This window comes from Panulirus ornatus, chromosome 12 (genome assembly GCF_036320965.1).
Source record: "Panulirus ornatus isolate Po-2019 chromosome 12, ASM3632096v1, whole genome shotgun sequence".
Taxonomy (NCBI): domain Eukaryota; kingdom Metazoa; phylum Arthropoda; class Malacostraca; order Decapoda; family Palinuridae; genus Panulirus; species Panulirus ornatus.
In genome coordinates, this window is record NC_092235.1 from 30,359,999 (window position 1) to 30,385,531 (window position 25,533).

Consider the following 25,533-nt stretch of genomic DNA (forward strand, 5'->3'; position numbering starts at 1 on the left):
ACAGCGCTGGTGGCTGATTCATGTGAGAAACTGCAGAAGCTGGTGACTGAGTTTGGAAAAGTGTGTGGAAGAAGAAAGTTAAGAGTAAATGTGAATAAGAGCAAGGTTATTAGGTACAGTAGGGTTGAGGGTCAAGTCAATTGGGAGGTGAGTTTGAATGGAGAAAAACTGGAGGAAGTGAAGTGTTTTAGATATCTGGGAGTGGATCTGGCAGCGGATGGAACCATGGAAGCGGAAGTGGATCATAGGGTGGGGGAGGGGGCGAAAATCCAGGGGGCCTTGAAGAATGTGTGGAAGTCGAGAACATTATCTCGGAAAGCAAAAATGGGTATGTTTGAAGGAATAGTGGTTCCAACAATGTTGTATGGTTGCGAGGCGTGGGCTATGGATAGAGTTGTGCGCAGGAGGATGGATGTGCTGGAAATGAGATGTTTGAGGACAATGTGTGGTGTGAGGTGGTTTGATCGAGTAAGTAACGTAAGGGTAAGAGAGATGTGTGGAAATAAAAAGAGCGTGGTTGAGAGAGCAGAAGAGGGTGTTTTGAAGTGGTTTGGGCACATGGAGAGGATGAGTGAGGAAAGATTGACCAAGAGGATATATGTGTCGGAGGTGGAGGGAACAAGGAGAAGAGGGAGACCAAATTGGAGGTGGAAAGATGGAGTGAAAAAGATTTTGTGTGATCGGGGCCTGAACATGCAGGAGGGTGAAAGGAGGGCAAGGAATAGAGTGAATTGGAGCGATGTGGTATAACGGGGTTTTACGTGCTGTCAGTGGATGAAGCAGGCATTGAAGCGAATGGGGTAAACCTGAAGGCTGTGTAGGTAATGTATATTTGCTTGTGTGGACTGTTTATATACATGTGTATGGGGGGGGTGTTTTTGGGCCAATTCTTATTCGTCCTGTTTCCTTGCGCTACCTCTCAAACGCTGGAGACAGCGACAAAGTATAATAGAATAAATAAAAAAAAAAAAAATAAATATATATTATATATATATATATATAATAGTATATATATAATTATCTATATATATATATATATATAGTGTGATAATGTGGCAGTTGAGGGAATAATGGTATACATGGGGTGTTTCAGTGTTGTAAATGGAAATGGTGAAGAGCTTGTAGATTTATGTGCTGAATAAGGACTGGTGATTGGGAATACCTGGTTTAAAAAGCGAGATAACATAAGTATACGTACTTAAGTAGGAGAGATGGCCAGCAGAGCGTTTATTGAATAACTTGTTAACTTGAGACAGGCAATGCAAGAGAGACAATTGGATTTAAATGTGCTGAGAAGGTGCAACTGGATGGATGATCTGATTATTAATCTTGTGAGGCTAAGGTTAAGATTTGTATGGGTTTTCAGAAAAGAAGAGTGAATGTGGGGGTGAAGAGGTGGTGAGAGTAAGTGAGCTTGGAAGGAGACATGTGTGAGGAAGTACAGGAGAGACTGATACAGAATGGAAAAAGGTGAGAACAATGGAAGTAAGGGGACGGGAGGAAAAGGGATGTATTTAGGAGACGTGAAGGATTGTCCAAAAAGATCTTGTGGCATGAGAAGAGTGGGAGGTGGGTTTGATTAAAAGGGTAGTTGGAGTGGTGGGATTAAGAAGTAAGATTATTAGTGAAAGAGAAAGAGAGGCCATTTGGATGATTTTTGTAGGGAAAAAATGCAACTGAGTGGGCGATGTAAAAAAAAGAGACAGGAGGTCAAGAGAAAGGTGCAAGAGTGAAAAAGAGGGCAAATGATAGTTGGGGTGAGAGAGTAGCATTAAATTTATGGGATAATAATAAAGAATGTACTGGGAAGATAAATAAAGTGCGTAAGACAAGGGAGCAAATGGAACTTCAGAGAAGGGCGCAAATGGGGAGGCCGATAACAAGTAGTGGTGATGTGAAGAAGGAGAATGGAGTGAGTCTTTGAAGGTTTGTTTGAATGTGTTTGATGATAGAGTGGCAGATATAGGGTGTTTTGGTCGAGGTGTGTGCCAAAGTGAGAGGGTTAGGAAAACGATTTGGTAAACAGAGAAGAGGTAGTAAAAGCTTTGCGGAAGATTGAAAGCTGGCAAGGCACAGGTTTGGATGGTATTGCAGTGGAATTTATTCAAAAAAAAATGGTGACTTGTATATTGACTGGTTGGTAAGGTTATTCAATGTTTGTATGACTCCATGGGAGGTGCCTGAGGAATGGTGGAAAATGCTTGCATATTGCCATTGATACAAAAGGCAAAGGGGATAAGATGGAGTGCTCAAATTACAGAGGTATAATTTTTGAGTATTCCCTGGTAATTATAATTATTTATATTTGATTATATATTTATTATACTTTGCGCTGTCCTCACCGCGTTTTGGCGAGGTAGCGCAAGGAAACAGACAAAAGAAAATGAGGCCCAACCCCCCCCCATAACACATGAATACATACGTCCAAAACACCAATAAACATACCAACACAGCTTTCCAGGTTTTCCCCCAACGCTTCAATGCCTTGTTCAATCCACGACAGAAAACTCAACCCCGGGAAAAAACCACATCGCCCCAAATTCACCAAATTTCCCTTGCCCCCCTTTCACCCCCTGAAATTTTTCCGGGGGCCCCGATCACCAAAAACTTTTTAAATTTCCATTTTCCCACCTCCAATTTGGTCTCCCTTTTCCCTTGTCCCTCCCCCTTTCGACACATATATCCCTTGGTAAATTTCCCACTCACCCCCCAAATTCCCCAAAAAACCACTTAAAAAACACCCTTTTTTCTGCTCTCTCAACCACGCCCCTTTTTATTTCCAAAAACATCTCTCTTACCCTTACTTAAACTCACTTCAAATAAAACCCAAACCTCACACCCAAACATTGTCCTAAAACTTCTCTTTTTCCAGCAAAACCCTCCTCCTGCACACAACTCTTTTCCATGGGCCCCACCCCTCGAAACCATACAAAAATTTTTGGAAAACCACTTTTCCCTTCAAACATACCCATTTTTGCTTTCCGAGTTTAAATGTTAAAAAAAAACAAAAAACTTCCAAAAAAAAAAAAAAAAAATTCTTAAAACCCCCCGTTTTTTTTCCCCCCCCCCCCTTTCCCCCCCCCCTTATGATCCATTTTTCCCGTTTCCCAAGGGTTTTCCCATCCGCGGGCCAGATCCACTCCAGAAAACCCAAAAACATTTCATTTCCTCCATTTTTTTCCCATTCAAACCCCCCCCCAAATTTGATTTGCCCCTAAACCCCTACTGAACCTAATAACCTTGCTCTTATTCACATTTACCCCTTAACTTTCTTTTTCCCACACACTTTCCAAACTCATTCACCACTTCGCATTTTTTTCCCCAACATAACACCCCACCAGCGTTAATCATCAGCGAACAACAACTGACTAAATTCCCAAGCTCTCTCATCCCCAACAGTTTCCCTACTTCCCCCCTCTTTAAAAAAACTCTTGCTTTTTACCTCCCTAAAAAACCCCCCATCCAAAACAAATTAAACAACCATGGAGACAACAAACCCCACACCCCTCCCGAAAACCTCCATTCCCGAGAACCAAACACTTTCCTCTCTTCCTACAGGGTCCCACATGCCTTACATCCTCGATAAAAATTTTTCACTGCCTTCAAACCCAATTTTCCCCCCACACCATAAAAATTTTTAAAAACCCTTTCCCCAAAAGAGCATCTCTATCAACTCTATCAAATGCCTTCTCCAATCCTAAATGCTAACATACAAATCCATTTGCTTTTCAAATTTTTTCTCACATACATTCATTTAAAGCAAACACCTATCCACAATCCTTACCACTTCTTAAACCCCACTGCCTTTCCCCAAATCGATGCCCCGTACATGCCTTCACCCTCTCAATCAAAACCCCCCCCATAAAATTTTCCAGGAATACTCAACAAAAATTAACCTCCCGTAATTTGAGCACTCCCCCTCATATCCCCTTTGCCTTTGTACAAAGGCCAAATAAACACCATTCCGTTTTCCAAAAAAAAAAACCAAAAAAAAAAAAAAAGGGCAAAACCTTTACCCAATAAAAAGTCAACATACATTTAAAAAACCTTACCCCAGTCAACCAAAACCCGTCCCCCCCCCCTTTTTTAATAAATTCCACTCAAAACCATCCAAACCCCTGGGCCCTTTCCGGGTTTCATCTTTCCCCAAAAACTTTCACTACTTCCTTTTCCCTTTTTCCAAAAACATTTTCCCAAAAAACCCCCTCACTTTTCAAAACCACCTCGAAACCCAAACAACCCCATATCGCCACCTTTACAAACACAATTTAAAAAAACCTTCAAAAAACCACTCCCCTTCCCTTTTTCACAATTTACCACTACTTGTTATCAAACCTCCCCATTTTGGGGCCCCTTTACTGAATTCCCAATTTTCCCCCCTTTTCCCCAAGCACTTTTTTTAAACCCCCCTTCCAGAACATCTTTTTATTCTCCCCAAAAAATTTTAAAGATTACCCTTTTCCCAAACCCCCAAAACCCATTTGCCCTTTTTTTTAACCCCTTGCCAACCCTTTTTCTTGCCTCCGTCTCTTTCCTTTTTTACATCCCCCCACTCAATTGCATTTTTCCCCCCGCAAAAATCGCCAAATGCCTCTTCTTCTCTTTAAATAATACCCCTTTCTTTTTTCATCCCAAACCCCTTTACTAAACCCCTTTTCTAATCAAACCCCCCACCCACTCCTTTTCCAAACCCCAAGCAATTTTTTGCAATCCTCACTGATTCCCTAAATACATTCCCCTTCCTCCCCCACCCCCCCTTCTTTCCCTTGTTCTCAAACCTTTTTTCCCTTCTGTACGCATCTCTCCGGGATTCCCCACACAGGTCTCCATTCCCCCAAGCTCACTTAAATCTCACCACCCCTTTATTCCCCCAACATTCACTGATGGGGGCCTGAACATGCAGGAGGGTGAAAGGGGGGAAAGGGAAATAGAGTGAATTGAAGCGAGTGGAAAACCAGGTTGACGTGCTGTCAGTGGATTGAAGCAGGGCATGTGAAGCGTCGGGGGTAAACAGGGAAAACTGGGTAGTATGTATATTGCGTGTGTGGACGTATGTAAAATACATGTGTATGGGGGGGGTTGGGCCATTTCTTTCGTCTGTTTCTTGCAAAAAACCTCGCAAACGCGGGAGACAGCGACAAAGTAAATAAAAAAAATATAAAAAAAAAATATATATATCTTTTTTTCCCATACTATTAGCAATTCCCGCGTTACGAGGTAGCGTTAAGAACAGAGGACTGGGCCTTTGAGGGAATATCCTCACCTGGCCACCTTCTCTGTTCCTCCTTTTGGAAAAAAAAAAAAAGGAAACAGATGAAAGAAATGGCCCAACCCACCCCCATACACATGTATATACATACGTCCACACACGCAAATATACATACCTACACAGCTTTCCATGGTTTACCCCAAATGCTTCACATGCCCTGATTCAATCCACTGACAGCGCGTCAACCCCGGTATACCACATCGATCCAATTCACTCTATTCCTTGCCTTCCTTTCACCCTCCTGCATGTTCAGGCCCCGATCACACAAAATCTTTTTCACTCCATCTTTCCACCTCCAATTTGGTCTCCCACTTCTCGTTCCCTCCACCTCCAACACATATATTCTCTTGGTCAATCTTTCCTCACTCATTCTCTCCATGTGCCCAAACCATTTCAAAACACCCTCTTCTGCTCTCTCAACCACGCTCTTTTTATTTCCACACATCTCTCTTACCCTTACGTTACTTACTCGATCAAACCACCTCACCCCACACATTGTCCTCAAACATCTCATTTCCAGCACATCCATCCTCCTGCGCACAACTCTATCCATAGCCCACGCCTCGCAACCATACAACATTGTTGGAACCACTATTCCTTCAAACATACCCATTTTTGCTTTCCGAGATAATGTTCTCGACTTCCACACATTCTTCAAGGCTCCCAGGATTTTCGCCCCCTCCCCCACCCTATGATCCACTTCCGCTTCCATGGTGAAAGGAGGGTGAAAGGAGGGCAAGGAATAGAGTGAATTGGATCGATGTGGTATACCGGGGTTGACGTGCTGTCAGTGGATTAAATCAGGGCATGTGAAGTGTCTGGGGTAAACCATGAAAAGCTGTGTAGGTATGTATATTTGTGTGTGTGGACGTATGTACATACATGTGTATGGGGGCAGGGTTGGGCCATTTCTTTCGTCTGTTTCCTTGCGCTACCTCGCAGACGCGGGAGACGGCGACAAAGCAAAAAAAAAAGAAAAAAAATATATATATATATATATTTTTTTTTTTTTCATACTATTTGCCATTTCCCGCGATAGCGAGGTGCTTTAAGAACAGAGAACTGGGCCTTAGAGGGAATATCCTCACCTGACCCCCTTCTCTGTTCCTTCTTTTGGAAAATTAAAAAAAAACAAGAAAGGGGAGGATTTCCAGCCACCCGCTCCCTCCCCTTTTAGTCGCCTTCTACGACACGCAGGGAATACGTGGGAAGTATTCTTTCTCCCCTATCCCCTATCCCCCATATATATATATATATATATATATATATATATATATATATATATATATATATATATATATATATATATATATATATATTATCCCTGGGGATAGGGGATTAAGAATACTTCCCACGTATTCCCTGCGTGTCGTAGAAGGCGACTAAAAGAGGAGGGAGCGGGGGGCTGGAAATCCTCCCCTCTCGTTTTTTTTTTTTTTTTTTTTTTTTTTTTTCCAAAAGAAGGAACAGAGGGGGACCAGGTGAGGATATTCCGAAAAAGGCCCAGTCCTCTGTTCTTAACGCTACCTCGCTAATGCGGGAAATGGCGAATAGTTTGAAAAAAAAAAAAAAAAAAAATATATATATATATGGGGGTGGGTTGGGCCATTTCTTTCGTCTGTTTCCTTGCGTTACCTCGCAAACGAGGGAGACAGCGACAAAGCAAAATAGAACAAGAAAAAAAAAAAATATATATACATATATATATATATATATATATATATATATATATATATATATATATATATATATATATATATATATATGTGTGTGAATAAGAGCAAGGTTATTAGGTACAGTAGGGTTGAGGGTCAAGTCAATTGGGAGGTGAGTTTGAATGGAGAAAAACTGGAGGAAGTGAAGTGTTTTAGATATCTGGGAGTGGATCTGGCAGCGGATGGAACCATGGAAGCGGAAGTGGATCATAGGGTGGGGGAGGGAGCGAAAATCCTGGGGGCCTTGAAGAATGTGTGGAAGTCGAGAACATTATCTCGGAAAGCAAAAATGGGTATGTTTGAAGGAATAGTGGTTCCAACAATGTTGTATGGTTGCGAGGCGTGGGCTATGGATAGAGTTGTGCGCAGGAGGATGGATGTGCTGGAAATGAGATGTTTGAGGACAATGTGTGGTGTGAGGTGGTTTGATCGAGTGAGAAACGTAAGGGTAAGAGAGATGTATGGAAATAAAAAGAGCGTGGTTGAGAGAGCAGAAGAGGGTGTTTTGAAGTGGTTTGGGCACATGGAGAGGATGAGTGAGGAAAGATTGACCAAGAGGATATATGTGTCGGAGGTGGAGGGAACAAGGAGAAGAGGGAGACCAAATTGGAGGTGGAAAGATGGAGTGAAAAAGATTTTGTGTGATCGGGGCCTGAACATGCAGGAGGGTGAAAGGAGGGCAAGGAATAGTGAGTTGGAGTGATGTGGTATAACGGGGTTGACGTGCTGTCAGTGGATTGAAGCAGGGCATGTGAAGCGTATGGGGTAAACCGTGGAAGGCTGTGTAGGTATGTATATTTGCGTGTGTGGACGTATGTATATACATGTGTATGGGGGGGGTTGGGCCATTTCTTTCGTCTGTTTCCTTGCGCTACCTCGCAAACGCGGGAGACAGCGACAAAGTATAATAAATAAATAAAAAAAAAAATATATATATATATATATATATATATATATATATATATATATATATATATATATATATATATATATATGTGAGTAATGTGGCAGTTGAGGGAATAATTGGTATACATGGGGTGTTCAGTGTTGTAAATGGAAATGGTGAAGAGCTTGTAGATTTATGTGCTGAATAAGGACTGGTGATTGGGAATACCTGGTTTAAAAAGCGAGATATACATAAGTATACGTACGTAAGTAGGAGAGATGGCCAGAGAGCGTTATTGGATTACGTGTTAACTGACAGGCATGCGAAAGAGAGACATTTGGATGTTAATGTGCTGAGAGGTGCAACTGGAGGGATGTCTGATTATTATCTTGTGGAGGCTAAGGTGAAGATTTGTATGGGTTTTCAGAAAAGAAGAGTGAATGTTGGGGTGAAGAGGGTGGTGAGAGTAAGTGAGCTTGGGAAGGAGACTTGTGTGAGGAAGTACCAGGAGAGACTGAGTACAGAATGGAAAAAGGTGAGAACAATGGAAGTAAGGGGAGCGGGGGAGGAATGGGATGTATTTAGGGAATCAGTGATGGATTGCGCAAAAGATGCTTGTGGCATGAGAAGAGTGGGAGGTGGGTTGATTAGAAAGGGTAGTGAGTGGTGGGATGAAGAAGTAAGATTATTAGTGAAAGAGAAGAGAGAGGCATTTGGATGATTTTTGTAGGGAAAAAATGCAACTGAGTGGGAGATGTATAAAAGAAAGAGACAGGAGGTCAAGAGAAAGGTGCAAGAGGTGAAAAAGAGGGCAAATGAGAGTTGGGGTGAGAGAGTATCATTAAATTTTAGGGAGAATAAAAAGATGTTCTGGAAGGAGGTAAATAAAGTGCGTAAGACAAGGGAGCAAATGGGAACTTCAGTGAAGGGCGCAAATGGGGAGGCGATAACAAGTAGTGGTGATGTGAGAAGGAGATGGAGTGAGTATTTGGAAGGTTTGTTGAATGTGTTTGATGATAGAGTGGCAGATATAGGGTGTTTTGGTCGAGGTGGTGTGCAAAGTGAGAGGGTTAGGGAAAACGATTTGGTAAACAGAGAAGAGGTAGTAAAAGCTTTGCGGAAGATGAAAGCTGGCAAGGCAGCAGGTTTGGATGGTATTGCAGTGGAATTTATCAAAAAAGGGGGTGACTGTATTATTGACTGGTTGGTAAGGTTATTCAATGTTTGTATGACTCATGGTGAGGTGCCTGAGGATTGGTGGAATGCGTGCATAGTGCCATTGTACAAAGGCAAAGGGGATAAGAGTGAGCGCTCAAATTACAGAGGTATAAGTTTGTTGAGTATTCCTGGTAAATTATATTTATTTATATTTATTTATATTTATTATACTTTGTCGCTGTCTCCCGCGTTTGCGAGGTAGCGCAAGGAAACAGACAAAAGAAATGGCCCAACCCCCCCCCATACACATGCACATACATACGTCCACACACGCAAATATACATACCTACACAGCTTTCCATGGTTTACCCCAGACGCTTCACATGCCTTGCTTCAATCCACTGACAGCACGTCAACCCCGGTATACCACATCGCTCCAATTCACTCTATTCCTTGCCCTCATTTCACCCTCCTGCATGTTCAGGCCCCGATCACACAAAATCTTTTTCACTCCATCTTTCCACCTCCAATTTGGTCTCCCTCTTCTCCTTGTTCCCTCCACCTCCGACACATATATCCTCTTGGTCAATCTTTCCTCACTCATCCTCTCCATGTGCCCAAACCACTTCAAAACACCCTCTTCTGCTCTCTCAACCACGCTCTTTTTATTTCCACACATCTCTCTTACCCTTACGCTACTCACTCGATCAAACCACCTCACACCACACATTGTCCTCAAACATCTCATTTCCAGCACATCCATCCTCCTGCACACAACTCTATCCATAGCCCACGCCTCGCAACCATACAACATTGTTGGAAACACTATTCCTTCAAACATACCCATTTTTGCTTTCCGAGATAATGTTCTCGACTTCCACACATTCTTCAAGGCCCCCAGGATTTTCGCCCCCTCCCCCACCCTATGATCCACTTCCGCTTCCATGGTTCCATCCGCTGCCAGATCCACTCCCAGATATCTAAAACACTTCACTTCCTCCAGTTTTTCTCCATTCAAACTCACCTCCCAATTGACTTGACCCTCAACCCTACTGTACCTAATAACCTTGCTCTTATTCACATTTACTCTTAACTTTCTTCTTCCACACACTTTTCCAAACTCAGTCACCAGCTTCTGCAGTTTCTCACATGAATCAGCCACCAGCGCTGTATCATCAGCGAACAACAACTGACTCACTTCCCAAGCTCTCTCATCCCCAACAGACTTCATACTTGCCCCTCTTTCCAAAACTCTTGCATTTACCTCCCTAACAACCCCATCCATAAACAAATTAAACAACCATGGAGACATCACACACCCCTGCCGCAAACCTACATTCACTGAGAACCAATCACTTTCCTCTCTTCCTACACGTACACATGCCTTACATCCTCGATAAAAACTTTTCACTGCTTCTAACAACTTTCCTCCTACACCATATATTCTTAATACCTTCCACAGAGCATCTCTATCAACTCTATCATATGCCTTCTCCAGATCCATAAATGCTACATACAAATCCATTTGCTTTTCTAAGTATTTCTCACATACATTCTTCAAAGCAAACACCTGATCCACACATCCTGTACCACTTCTGAAACCACACTGCTCTTCCCCAATCTGATGCTCTGTACATGCCTTCACCCTCTCAATCAATACCCTCCCATATAATTTACCAGGAATACTCAACAAACTTATACCTCTGTAATTTGAGCACTCACTCTTATCCCCTTTGCCTTTGTACAATGGCACTATGCACACATTCCGTCAATCCTCAGGCACCTCACCATGAGTCATACATACATTAAATAACCTTACCAACCAGTCAACAATACAGTCACCCCCTTTTTTAATAAATTCCACTGCAATACCATCCAAACCTGCTGCCTTGCCGGCTTTCATCTTCCGCAAAGCTTTCACTACTTCTTCTCTGTTTACCAAATCATTTTCCCTAACCCTCTCACTTTGCACACCACCTCGACCAAAACACCCTATATCTGCCACTCTGTCATCAAACACATTCAACAAACCTTCAAAATACTCACTCCATCTCCTTCTCACATCACCACTACTTGTTATCACCTCCCCATTTGCGCCCTTCACTGAAGTTCCCATTTGCTCCCTTGTCTTACGCACTTTATTTACCTCCTTCCAGAACATCTTTTTATTCTCCCTAAAATTTAATGATACTCTCTCACCCCAACTCTCATTTGCCCTTTTTTTCACCTCTTGCACCTTTCTCTTGACCTCCTGTCTCTTTCTTTTATACATCTCCCACTCAATTGCATTTTTTCCCTGCAAAAATCGTCCAAATGCCTCTCTCTTCTCTTTCACTAATACTCTTACTTCTTCATCCCACCACTCACTACCCTTTCTAATCAACCCACCTCCCACTCTTCTCATGCCACAAGCATCTTTTGCGCAATCCATCACTGATTCCCTAAATACATCCCATTCCTCCCCCACTCCCCTTACTTCCATTGTTCTCACCTTTTTCCATTCTGTACTCAGTCTCTCCTGGTACTTCCTCACACAGGTCTCCTTCTCAAGCTCACTGGTAAATTATATGGGAAGGTATTGATTGAGAGGGTGAAGGCATGTACAGAGCATCAGATTGGGGAAGAGCAGTGTGGTTTCAGAAGTGGTAGAGGATGTGTGGATCAGGTGTTTGCTTTGAAGAATGTATGTGAGACATACTTAGAAAAGCAAATGGATTTGTATGTAGCATTTATGGATCTGGAGAAGGCATATGATAGAGTTGATAGAGATGCTCTGTGGAAGGTATTAAGAATATATGGTGTGGGAGGAAAGTTGTTAGAAGCAGTGAAAAGTTTTAATCGAGGATGTAAGGCATATGTACGTGTAGGAAGAGAGGAAAGTGATTGGTTCTCAGTGAATGTAGGTTTGCGGCAGGGGTGTGTGATGTCTCCATGGTTGTTTAATTTGTTTATGGATGGGGTTGTTAGGGAGGTGAATGCAAGAGTTTTGGAAAGAGGGGCAAGTATGAAGTCTGTTGGGGATGAGAGAGCTTGGGAAGTGAGTCAGTTGTTGTTCGCTGATGATACAGCACTGGTGGCTGATTCATGTGAGAAACTGCAGAAGCTGGTGACTGAGTTTGGTAAAGTGTGTGAAAGAAGAAAGTTAAGAGTAAATGTGAATAAGAGCAAGGTAATTAGGTACAGTAGGGTTGAGGGTCAAGTCAATTGGGAGGTAAGTTTGAATGGAGAAAAACTGGAGGAAGTAAAGTTTTAGAATCTGGGAGTGGATCTGGCAGCGGATGGAACCATGGAAGCGGAAGTGGATCATAGGGTGGGGGAGGGGGCGAAAATCCTGGGAGCCTTGAAGAATGTGTGGAAGTTGAGAACATTATCTCGGAAAGCAAAAATGGGTATGTTTGAAGGAATAGTGGTTCCAACAATGTTGTATGGTTGCGAGGCGTGGGATATGGATAGAGTTGTGCGCAGGAGGATGGATGTGCTGGAAATGAGATGTTTGAGGACAATGTGTGGTGTGAGGTAGTTTGATCGAGTAAGTAACGTAAGGGTAAGAAAGATGTGTGGAAATAAAAAGAACATGGTTGAGAGAGCAGAAGAGGGTGTTTTGAAATGGTTTGGGCACATGGAGAGAATGAGTGAAGAAAGATTGACCAAGACGATATATGTGTTGGAGATGGAGGGAACGAGGAGAAGTGGGAGACCAAATTGGAGGTGAAAAGATATATATAAGATAATATACTATGTTTCGAAGGGCTTTCCTGATTCAGGGGACAGCTTTTCTGATGATAGCTGTGACAAAGATTATTGAGACCTCCAGAGCAAAATTGATCTAGGGGACTATACAGACATTTCTAGCATTGGATTGATAACTCTAACTTAAAGAATCAACAGCAAAGAAATTTTTGCAAAATGAGACTTGCACCCAAAATCTAATATATTACTAGGAAGCAGAAGTGGAGCATGTAACAAGAATCATCTTGTTATTAACATACACAATGACTGAACTATCTATAAAATTTGGTCTGTACAAAACAAGTGCTAGCTGGAAATAAAACAATACCACACAATATGCCTGTTTATCAGAAAAGAAAAAAGTCTGAATGGTTAATAAGCCTATTTCCAGTTTTTGAACTTTGTAGCCTATTAATGGTGACATGCTGTCAATGTTGCATTATGTATTCTTCACTGACTTCAGCTGCATGTTTTAGTTTTACAAGACAAGCAAAAATCAATCACCATAAGCATATGATTTTGTAAAACCTTCAATCAGACCCCACATATATTACATTGCCTAGTAAATGGGACCCCCTCATAGATTTACAATACACATATTCATGCCAGCAATAAAATTTCAGTTGATCTACAAATGGTGGCACAAAATGCCAAAGACCTCCCTATACAACAATTACACACAAGATTTTCAGTTATGGTGTGGGGAGGATGTTACTGTAGACTGCACAGTATACTCATAGATGACTACAAGCAAGTATTCGCTCTGTAGTGATAAAGAGTCTGCAATCCAGATAAGGTATTTTATGGTTCATGTGAGAAACTGCAGAAGCTGGTGACTGAGTTTGGTAAAGTGTGTGGAAGAAGAAAGTTAAGAGTAAATGTGAATAAGAGCAAGGTTATTAGGTACAGTAGGGTTGAGGGTCAAGTCAATTGGGAGGTGAGTTTGAATGGAGAAAAACTGGAGGAAGTGAAGTGTTTTAGATATCTGGGAGTGGATCTGGCAGCGGATGGAACCATGGAAGCGGAAGTGGATCATAGGGTGGGGGAGGGGGCGAAAATTCTGGGGGCCTTGAAGAATGTGTGGAAGTCGAGAACATTATCTCGGAAAGCAAAAATGGGTATGTTTGAAGGAATAGTGGTTCCAACAATGTTGTATGGTTGCGAGGCGTGGGCTATGGATAGAGTTGTGCGCAGGAGGATGGATGTGCTGGAAATGAGATGTTTGAGGACAATGTGTGGTGTGAGGTGGTTTGATCGAGTGAGTAGCGTAAGGGTAAGAGAGATGTGTGGAAATAAAAAGAGCGTGGTTGAGAGAGCAGAAGAGGGTGTTTTGAAGTGGTTTGGGCACATGGAGAGAATGAGTGAGGAAAGATTGACCAAGAGGATATATGTGTCGGAGGTGGAGGGAACGAGGAGAAGAGGGAGACCAAATTGGAGGTGGAAAGATGGAGTGAAAAAGATTTTGTGTGATCGAGGCCTGAACATGCAGGAGGGTGAAAGGAGGGCAAGGAATAGAGTGAATTGGAGCGATGTGGTATACCGGGGTTGACGTGCTGTCAGTGGATTGAATCAAGGCATGTGAAGCGTCTGGGGTAAACCATGGAAAGCTGTGTAGGTATGTATATTTGCGTGTGTGGACGTATGTATATACATGTGTATGGGGGGGGTTGTGCCATTTCTTTCGTCTGTTTCCTTGCGCTACCTCGCAAACGCAGGAGACAGCGACAAAGTATAAAAAAAAAAAAAAGGAACTAAGCGTATCATATCACAATACAACAATGCAGTAACAGTTGAGACACCTTAACACCAGGCTGTGTAGCATTTAGGGGTTTCTAAGCAAAATGCTCCCACAAAAGTTTTCACTTCTCAAGGAGAAAGTCGAGTTCTATTTTAGCTGTTTCTTTGTTGTTTTCATATTCTAATACATTTCTTTATTTCATATGAGAAAATTAGATTTTCAAAAGCATAGGGAAACTTACATGCTTTCTTAAGGCATTAAATCAGCCATCCAAAGATGCACATGTGCAGTGAGATAACTGTTTAAGATTTATGGTATCTTAAAGGTGCCTAAGCAAAGATTTCTAACTATGTGTAATGTAAAAATTCTGGGTGCAAGGCTGAATACGCAAGCAGAGATATCAGCTTTTACTTAACTTTTCAGAAATAATTGCAATAATTTTCCTTGCACAGTGGAACCAAAAATTCAAAATAAATTATTGAGTCACTGCTTACAAGTGCTGTGTACTCTTATGCCACACCCACTGCTTGGTGTATGAGGTACTTTTAGAGTATTTTCAAGCATACCACATGAATTATGTGGTATCTTTGTAAATATTCAAGCATACCAAGTGAGTTATGTGGTATCGTTGTATGTGGTTTTGTCTAAAACAAAGATGATTACTAATGGTTTTATCTTTTACCTTGTGATAGTGACAAAGCAACAAAAATTATGAAATAAAATGAGGGCACCATCTGGTTTCCTACATATCTCCATCCATAATTTCCTGTATACAGAAAACATTCAGGCTGTAGTGTCTGGAAACAATGAGTGGGACAACTCTTAAAATGATAATATACATATATCTCATAATGCAGGTAGAGCAGCCATTTCGGACACTGATCCTCATGTCCTGGTCCCTAGTCCCTGCCCCTGCCCCCAGCCCTTGGTCCTGGTCCCTAGTCCCTACACCTGGCCCTTGTTCCCTGATACTGGCACCTAGCACCTCACCCCCTCTATTTCTTTGACGTTGGAGGCTCCAGTCACAGACAAAAGTCCACATCAAGGCCTAGCCTTAACTGAAATACATGAAGGATTATAAAAGGGAAAATGAAGTGAAAAGGGAAAGCATTTATGATATTTGGATGAAGTGAGAAACCTGTCTTTAAAATGCGCCAAATCATAATTATTGTGAAAGACATGAGAGGGTAGAGTAGACTTCCCTTAACACTGCGTTCCTAATCCTAGCCCCAGTCCCTAATCCTGGTCCCTAGTCCCTGTCCCCAACCCCTTATACCTACCCCTGGCTCCAAAAGTACAAAGGCTTATATTATAGACACATAAGTCTCAGGTGTTCACTTCATGCTCTCTCCTGCACACGAAAATAAGTGCAGCTATCACAGCACCCTGGAAGTCCTGACCCTTAGACCCTGCCTCTGACCCCAGCTTCTTGTCCTGGCCCAAAGTCCCTGCCTCAGGCCTCAGCCCTTGGTTCTAGCCCTTAGTCCTTGCACATGGCCCTAGTCCTTGGTTCATGCCTCTAGTCCCTGCACATGGCCCAAGGCCTTGGTTCATGCCTCTAGTCCCTGCACATGGCTCCAGCCCTTGGTTCATGCCTCTAGTCCCTGCACATGACCCCAGTCCTTGGTTCATGCCTCTAGTCCCTGCACATGACCCCAGTCCTTGGTTCATGCCTCTAGTCCCTACACATGGCCCCAGCCCTTGGTTCATGCCTCTAGTCCCTGCACATGACCCCAGCCCTTGGTTCATGCCTCTAGTCCCTGAACATGGCCCCAGTCCTTGGTTCATGCCTCTAGTCTCTGCACATGGTCCCAGACCTTGGTTCATGCCTCTAGTCCCTGCACATCACCCCAGCCCTTGGTTCATGCCTATAGTCCCTGCACATGGCCCCAGTCCTTGGTTCATGCCTCTAGTCCCTACACATGGCCCCAGTCCTTGGTTCATGCCTCTAGTCTCTGCACATGGCCCCAGTCCTTGGTTCACGCCTCTAATCCCTGCACATGGCCCCAGGCCTTGGTTCATGCCTCTAGTCCCTGCACATGGCCCCAGTCCTTGGTACTTGCCCCTAGTCCCTGTATGTGATCCTTGTCCTTGGTTCTTGTCTTTAGTCCCTGCCACTTTTCCTAGCCCCTGGTCCTACGATGAAGTTAAAGATAAATGATGAATAACTACAGAATGTATAAGTTCCATAAGGGAACTTCTAATATGAATTAACTATGCAAGTCAAATGAGTTCATGGCACAAGTAAACTAAAGTTGTTCATACAATAACATAAAGTCACAATAGACATGAAGCAGGTGTAATAATGAAGTACAGTGTTGAAGGGTTTAGGTCTATAAGTGAAACAATCAAAACAAAACAGTGCTTGTGGTTGATTTGAAGAAGTAATATTGGAGAAAAAAATCTACTTGTATATTTGTGGGAAACAAAAAAATTTGGGAATTTTTTGACTTAGTCACCATATGCAAAAATGAGAATATATCAGAATAAAACATGAATCATCTGAAACATACACCAGGGTCAGCCTTCTTGTCAAGGGGAACTTTCTCATAGTCAGGTGTTTCTCTGAAGGCCCCTGTAAAGGGGTCCTGCCAGTTGACAAGCCACTCTATGGCCTTGGAGATGATTCTGGGCTCTATGTATATCATATTCTCCCAGTCTTGGAACTGAGCCTGCTGTAGGATACGTGTTGTCCATGCCGTCAGCCTGACAAGTAAAACACTTTGTTTAATGTACCTCAAGTAAAATTTTCATAACATTTCATATCCATTCCATGTATAATATCTCTGTCATCCAGTTTCAACAATGAGAAGCATCCCTTCACCCTACACGGATTGGCTACAGCCATTTTACATATAACTAACTTAAGTCTACTGACATGTGAAAGTATATACAATGCACCTGTTTAAAACAAAATAATGCAATATGTAAAGAGACTTTGTATATACCATATTACAAAAATAGTTTTGATGAAAATAGACACTTGCAAAAATTTCTTGGTTAAGGAACACTTACCTGTCTGGGGAGGCCTTCTTGTACTGTAACCCACTTACAAACATGCGGCACCAGGCCTCATGTACAAACATGGACCAGGCCTCACTTACAAACAAGTACCAGCCCTCACCTACAAACATGGACCAGGCCTCACCTACAAACAAGTACCAGCCCTCACCTACAAACATGGACTAAGCCTCACCTACAAACATGTACCAGCCCTCACCAACAAACATGGACCAGGCCTCACCTACAAACAAGTACTAGCCCTCACCTACAAACATGGACCAGGCCTCACCTACAAACAAGTACCAGCCCTCACCTACAAACACGGACCAGGCCTCACCTACAAACAAGTACCAGCCCTCATCTACAAACATGGACCAAGCCTCACCTACAAACAAGTACCAGCCCTCACCTACAAACATGTACCAGCCCTCACCAACAAACATGGACCAGCCCTCACCTACAAAAATGTACCAGCCCTCACTTACAAAAATGTACCAGGCCTCACCTACAAACATGGACCAAACGTTACCTACAAACAAGTACCAGGCCTCACTTGCAAACATATACCAGCCCTCACCAACAAACATGGACCAGCCTTCACCTACAAACATGGACCAGCCCTCACTTACAAACATGTACCAGGCCTCACCTACAAACATGCACCAGGCCTCACCTACAAACAAGTACCACGCCTCACCTACAAACATGGACCAGGCCTCATTTACAAACATGTACCAGCTCTCACCAACAAACATGGACCAGCCCTCACCTACAAACATGGACCAGCCCTCACCAACAAACATGGACCAGCCCTCACCTACAAACATGGACCAGGCCTTACCTACAAACATGGACCAGGCCTCACTTAAAAATATAAGATAAGATAAGATAAGATAAGATAAGATGCTTTATTCGTCAAATTGTTATACAAAATGTAATACAAAATGAAATTCGTTTTGGCTTTAGAGCTCCTTAGTAGTTGTAAAAAAAAAAAAAAAAAAAAAAAACATTAAAATATTAACAAGAAATATTGCATAGGTTATTTCATATAAAATGTTACTTTGCTATTGTGTACATGCGATATCAGCTTGTCACCATCCCTATCATGAACCATCACCTACAGTTATCATGAAACTTAAAGCTAGAAGTTATAGTGATGATAGATGATTGAAAAGCAGAATGCTTTTAGGTACAAACGACTTTTTGTATCTGTCAGTGCACAGCTTGGGCAGAGCTAGCCTTCTACCAGATTTAAGATACGTGTAACAATTATGTAGCAGATGTGTTACATCTTTCATCATTCTGTCTACTTGTTTCATTGTACCTTTTTGATACAGCTTATTCAGTGATGTGGTCTCTGCACCTAGTTTTCTTGCTTTCTTAACAATCCTTCCCAACTTCTTTTTATCTTTGCAAGTAAGTTTTCCATACCAGGCAGTGATTGAAAAATTTATAACTGATTCTAAAATTGATTTGTAAAATAAGCTAATGACCATTTTATCTACATGTAGGTTATGCAAGATACTTACAAAGTGTAATCTTTGGTTACATTTCCTTGACACCATATCTGTATTAACACTTCCCTCAACTGGTCATCAATCATAAAGCCCAAATACTTATACTGGTTTACTCTTTCTACGTTTTCTTCCTCAATTGTTAATAGGTCTGGTACATGTACCAGCCCTCACCAACAAACATGGACCAGCCCTCACCTACAAACATGGACCAGCCCTCACCAACAAACATGGACCAGCCCTCATCTACAAACATGGACCAGGCCTTACCAACAAACATGTACCAGGCCTCACTTAAATACATGTACCAGCCCACACCAACAAACATGGACCAGCCCTCACCTACAAACATTAACCAGGCCTCACTTACAAACATGTACCAGCCCTCACCTACAAACATGGACCAGCCCTCACCTACAAACATGGACCAACCCTCATCTACAAATATGGAACAGCCCTCACCTACAAACATGTACCAGGCCTCACTTACAAACATGTACCAGGCCTCACCTAAAAACATGGACCAGGCCTTACCTACAAACAAGTACCAGGCCTCACTCACAAACATGTACAAGCCCTCACCAACAAACATGGACCAGCCCTCACCTACAAACATGGACCAGACCTCACCTACAAACATGTACCAGGCCTCACCTACAAACATGGACCAGCCCTCACCTACAAACAAACATGGACCAGGCCTCACTTACAAACATGTAACAGCCCTCACCTACAAACATGGACCAGGACTCACCTACAAACATGGACCAGCTCCCACCTACAAACATGGACCAGCCCTCACCTACAAACATGGACCAGCCCTCACCTACAAACATGGACCAGGCCTCACTTAAAAACATGTACCAGCCCTCACCTACAAACATGGTCCAGCCCTCACCTACAAACATGGACCAGCCCTCACCTACAAACATGGACCAGGCCTCACCTACAAACATGTAACAGCCCTAACCTACAAACATGTAACAGTTCTCACCTACAAACATGTACCAGCCCTCACCTACAAACATGTAACAGCCCTCACCTACAAACATGGACCAGCCCTCACCTACAAACATGGACCAGCCCTCACCTACAAACATGGACCAGGCCTCACCTACAAACATGGACCAGCCCTCACCTACAAACATGGACCAGCCCTCACCTACAAACATGGACAATCCCTCACCTACAAACATAAACCAACCATCACCTACAAACATAGACAAGCCCTCACCTACAAAAATGGACCAGACCTCACCTACAAACATGTACCAGCCCTCACCTACAAACATGGACCAGCCCTCATCTACAAACATGGACCAGACCTCACCTACAAACATGTAACAGCCCTCACCTACAAACAAGTACCAGCCCTCACCTACAAACATGGACCAGCCCTCACCTACAAACATGGACCAGGCCTCACCTACAAACATGTAACAGCCCTCACCTACAAACATGGACCAGTCCTCACCTACAAACATGTAACAGCCCTCACCTACAAACATGTAACAGCCCTCACCTACAAACATGGACCAGGCCTCACCTAAAAACATGTAACAGCCCTCACCTACAAACATGGACCAGCCCTCACCTACAAACATGGACCAGCCCTCACCTACAAACATGGACCAGTTTTCACCTACAAACATGTACCAGCCCTCACCTACAAACATGGACCAGCCCTCGCCTACAAACATGTACCACCCCTCACCTACAAACATGTACCACCCCTCATCTACAAACATGGACAAGCCCTCACTTACAAACATGTAACAGCCCTCACCTACAAACATGGACCAAGCCTCACCTACAACCATGTATCAGCCCTCACCTGCAAACATGGACCAGGCCTCACCTACAAACATGGACCAGGCCTCACCTAAAAACATGTACCAGCCCTCACCTAGAAACATGGACCAGGCCTCACCTACAAACATGTACCAGCTCTCACCTACAAACATGGACCAGGCCTCACCTACAAACATGTACCAGCCCTCGCCTACAAAACATGGACCAGCCTTCACCTACAAACAAGTACCAGCCCTCATCTACAAACATGGACCAGGCCTCATCTGTAAACATGTACCAGCCTTCACCTACAAACAAGGACAAGGCCTCACCTACAAACATGGACCAGCTCTCACCTACAAACATGGACCAAGACTCACCTACAAACATGTAACAGCCCTCACTAACAAACATGGACCAGCCCTCACCTACAAACATGGACCAGGCCTCAATTACAAACATGTACCAAGCCTCACCTACAAACATGGACCAGGCCTCACCTACAAACAAGTAACAGGCCTCACTTACAAACATGTACCAACCCTCACCTACAAACATGGACCAGCCCTCACCTACAAACATGGACCAAGCCTCACTTAGAAACATGTACCAGGCCTCACCTACAAACATGGACCAGCCCTCACCTACAAACATGGACCAGGCCTCACCTACAAACATGTACTGGCCCTCACCTACAAACATGGACCAGCTCTCAGCTACAAACAGGGACCAGGCCTCACCTGCAAACATGTAACAGCCCTCATCTACAAACATGGACCAGTCCTCACCTACAAACATGTATCAGTCTTCACCTACAAACATGTGCCAGCCCTCACCTACAAACATGTAACAGCTCTCACCTACAAACATGCAACAGCCCTCACCTACAAACATGTACTGGCCCTCACCTACAAACTTGTACCAGCCCTCACCTACAAACATGGACCAGGCCTCACCTACAAACATGTACCAGCCCTCACCAACAAACATGGACCAGGCCTCACCTACAAACAAGTACCTGCCCTCACCTACAAACATGGACCAGGCCTCACCCATAACCATTTACCAGCCCTAACTACAAACAAGGACCAGGCCTCACCTACAAACATGTAACGGCACTCACCCAGAAACATGGACCAGGCCTCACCTACAAACAAGCACCAGGCCTCACCTACAAACATGGACCAGGCCTCACCTACAAACATGTAACAGCCCACACCTACAAACATGTAACAGCCCTCACCTACAAACATGGACCAGCCCTCACCTAGAAACATGGACCAGGCCTCACCTACAAACATGTAACAGCCCTCACCTACAAACATGGACCAGGCCCTCACCTACAAACATGAACTAGGCTCATCTACCAACATGAACCAGACCTCACCTACAAACATGTACCAGCCCTCACCTACAAACATGGACCAGACCCCACCTACAAACATGGACCAGCCCTCACCTACAAACATGGACCAGTCCTCACCTACAAACATGTACCAGCCCTCACCAACAAACATGGACCAGGCCTCACCTAAAAACATGTACTACCCTCACCTACAGTCATGAACCAGACCCTACCTACAAACATGAACCAAGCCTCACCTACAAACATGGACCAGCCCTCACCTACAAACATGGACCAGGCTTCACCTACAAACATGTACCAGTCCTCACCTACAAACATGTACCAGCTTTCACCTACAAACACGTACCAGCCCTCACCTACAAACATGGACCAGGCCTTACCTACAAACATGAACCAGGCCTCAACTACAAACATGTACCAGCCCTCACCTACAAAACATGGACCAGGCCTCACCTACTAACATGTACCAGCCCCTCATCTACAGAACATAGACCAGGCCTCACCTACAAACAAGTACCAGCCGTCACCTACAAACATGGACCAGGCCTCACCTACAAACATGTAACAGCCCTCACCAACAAAAATGGACCAGCCCTCACCTACAAACATGGACCAGGCCTCACTTACAAACATGTACCAGGCCTTACCTACAAACATGGACCAGGCCTCACCTACAAGCAAGTACCAGGCCTCACTTACAAACATGTACCAGCCCTCACCAACAAACATGGACCAGCCCTCACCTACAAACATGGACCAGGCCTCACTTACAAACATGTACCAGGCCTCACCTACAAACATGGATCAGACCTCACCTACAAACATGGACCAGCCCTCATCTACTAACATGGACCACGCCTCACCTACAAACATGTACCAGCCCTCACCTAAAAACATGGACCAGCCCTTACCTACAAACATGTACCAGCCCTCACCTACAAACATGTACCAGCCCTCACCTACAAACATGTAACAGCCCTCACCTACAAACATGTCCAGCCCTCAGCTACAACCATGGACCAGGCCTCACCTACAAACATGGACCAGCCCTCACCTACAAACGAGTACCAGCCCTCACCTACAAACATGGACCAGCCCTCACCTACAAACATGTACCAGCCCTCTACTACAATCATGGACCAGGCCCCACCTACAAACATGTATCAAGCCTCACCTACAAACATGTACCAGCCCTCACCTACAAACATGTACCAGTCCTCACCTACAAACATGTACCAACCCTCACCTATAAACATGTACCAGCCCTCACCTACAAACATGGACCAGCCCTCACCTACAAACATGAGCCAGGCCTCAACTACAAACATGTACCAGCCCTCACCTACAAACATGGACCAGGCCTCTCCTACAAACATGTACCAGCCCTCACCTACAAACATGGACCAGGCCTTACCTACAAACATGTATCAGCCCTCACCTACAAACATGGACCAGCCCTCACCTACAAACATGGACCAGGCCTCACCTACAAACATGTACCAGCCCTCACCTACAAACATGGACCAGGCCTTACCTACAAACATGGACCAGCCCTCACCTACAAACATGAACCAGGCCTCACCTACAAACATGGACCAGGCCTCACCTAGAAACATGTACCAGCCCTCACCTACAAACATGGACCAGGCCTAACCTACAAACATGAACCAGGTCTCACCTTCAAACATGTACCAGCCTTCACCTACCAATATGCATCAGGCCTCACCTACTAACATGCACCACACCTCACCTACTATCATGCATCACGTCTCCCCTACAAACATGCACCACACCTCACCTACAAACATGCAACACCCTAGCTTTCTGATGGTTCAATGCTACACGAACTTTGCTTCATGCAAAGAATTATTAAAAACATTGCATAAATTACCTTCAGGCTATGTGTATAAGGTGTATATAAAACATGAAAGGACTTTGTGTTTAGACTTAGGTCCCATCCCCAAGGTATTTCATTATTCATGTGCAAATATTCCAAAATCCAAAACACTTCTGGTCCCAGGCATTTCGGATAAGAAATACTCAACCAGTACCATGTACAACAGCTTATGATCCCATCTATGTAACTTCATTGTTTTCACACCTGTAAGTTGATGCCATTAAGATTCAGTATCTTTATTAGAGTACCCCTTTTCCTATTACTTTTGTAAATTATGAGGATATACAGAAATAAGCCTTTACTGATGTTTGTAAGAATGGATGGCCAAGACACTCCACAAGCATAATACAAATGAACATGCAAACATTTTGGCATATATAACATTATGATCAACAACAGCTTCTCTTTATACTTGATCACTGTTTTCTGCTTTAGCAAGATAGCACCAAGAACACAAGAAGACTACATTTGGTAACATCCATTCTCTACCTGTCATATGTAATGCACTAAAACCACCACTCACTATCCACAATCAGGCCCCACAGACCTTTCCATGACTTACCCCAGCTCTTTACATGCCATGATTCAGTCCATTGATAGCTCACTGGCCCATACCCAATGCACTCTAACCCATGCACACCTTTTACCCTCCTGCAAGTTCAGGCCCCAATTACTCAAAATCTTTTTTACTCCATCTTTTTAACTCCAATCTACTCTCCCAGTTCTCCTTGTTTCCTCCACCTCTGACACATAAAGTCTCTTTAACCTCTCTTCACTCATTCTTTCCATATCTCCTAACAACTTCAGCACACCCTTTTCAGCTCTCTAAACTACACTCTTCTTATCAACAAACCTCTCTCTCTTACCTATTAATTACTTACTTGAGCAAACCAACCTACACCCCATTTTGTCCTCAGACATTTCATTTCCAGTACATCCACTCTCCTGCACACCTACAGCCTATGTGTTGCATCCATACAACATTGTTGGGACTACTTACGTTCAAAAATACCCATTTTTGCCTTCCCAGACAATAACCTATCTTTTCACACATTCTTCAGCTGTCCCAGAACCTTAGCTGCCTCACTACCCTATGACTCACTTCCCCTTTCATGGTTCCATTCATTGAAATTTCCACTTCCAGGTATCTATAACACCTCACTTGCAATTTTTTTTTCCATTCAAACTCAGCCCAACTAACATGTCCCTCAACCCTGCTAAACCTAATAACCTTGCTTTCATAAATAGTTATTCCCACCTTTCACCCTTCACACACAATTCCAAACTCAGTCACCAACTTCTGCAGTTTCTCAATAAAATATGCCATCAGTGCTGTATCATCAACAAACAACAACTTCCAAAGACCTCAAATTCTCTAATGACTGAATAATCATCCCTCTAATCATCCCTTGTGTTTACCTGCCTCATCATCTCATCCATAAGCAAATTAAACTGCCATGATGACAT

General features: G+C 43.5%; 1 protein-coding gene across 1 annotated transcript in view; it reads right to left on the reverse strand.

The window, feature by feature from the left end:
* Nucleotides 1-25,533, reverse strand: part of LOC139751996 (CD109 antigen-like) — a 364,823-nt gene that overhangs the window by 94,075 nt on the left and 245,215 nt on the right. Inside the window, exon 23 of the mRNA XM_071667757.1 lies at nucleotides 17,009-17,201. Within this exon, the coding sequence (XP_071523858.1) occupies nucleotides 17,009-17,201 (193 nt within the window). The remainder of the gene's footprint in view (nucleotides 1-17,008; nucleotides 17,202-25,533) is intronic.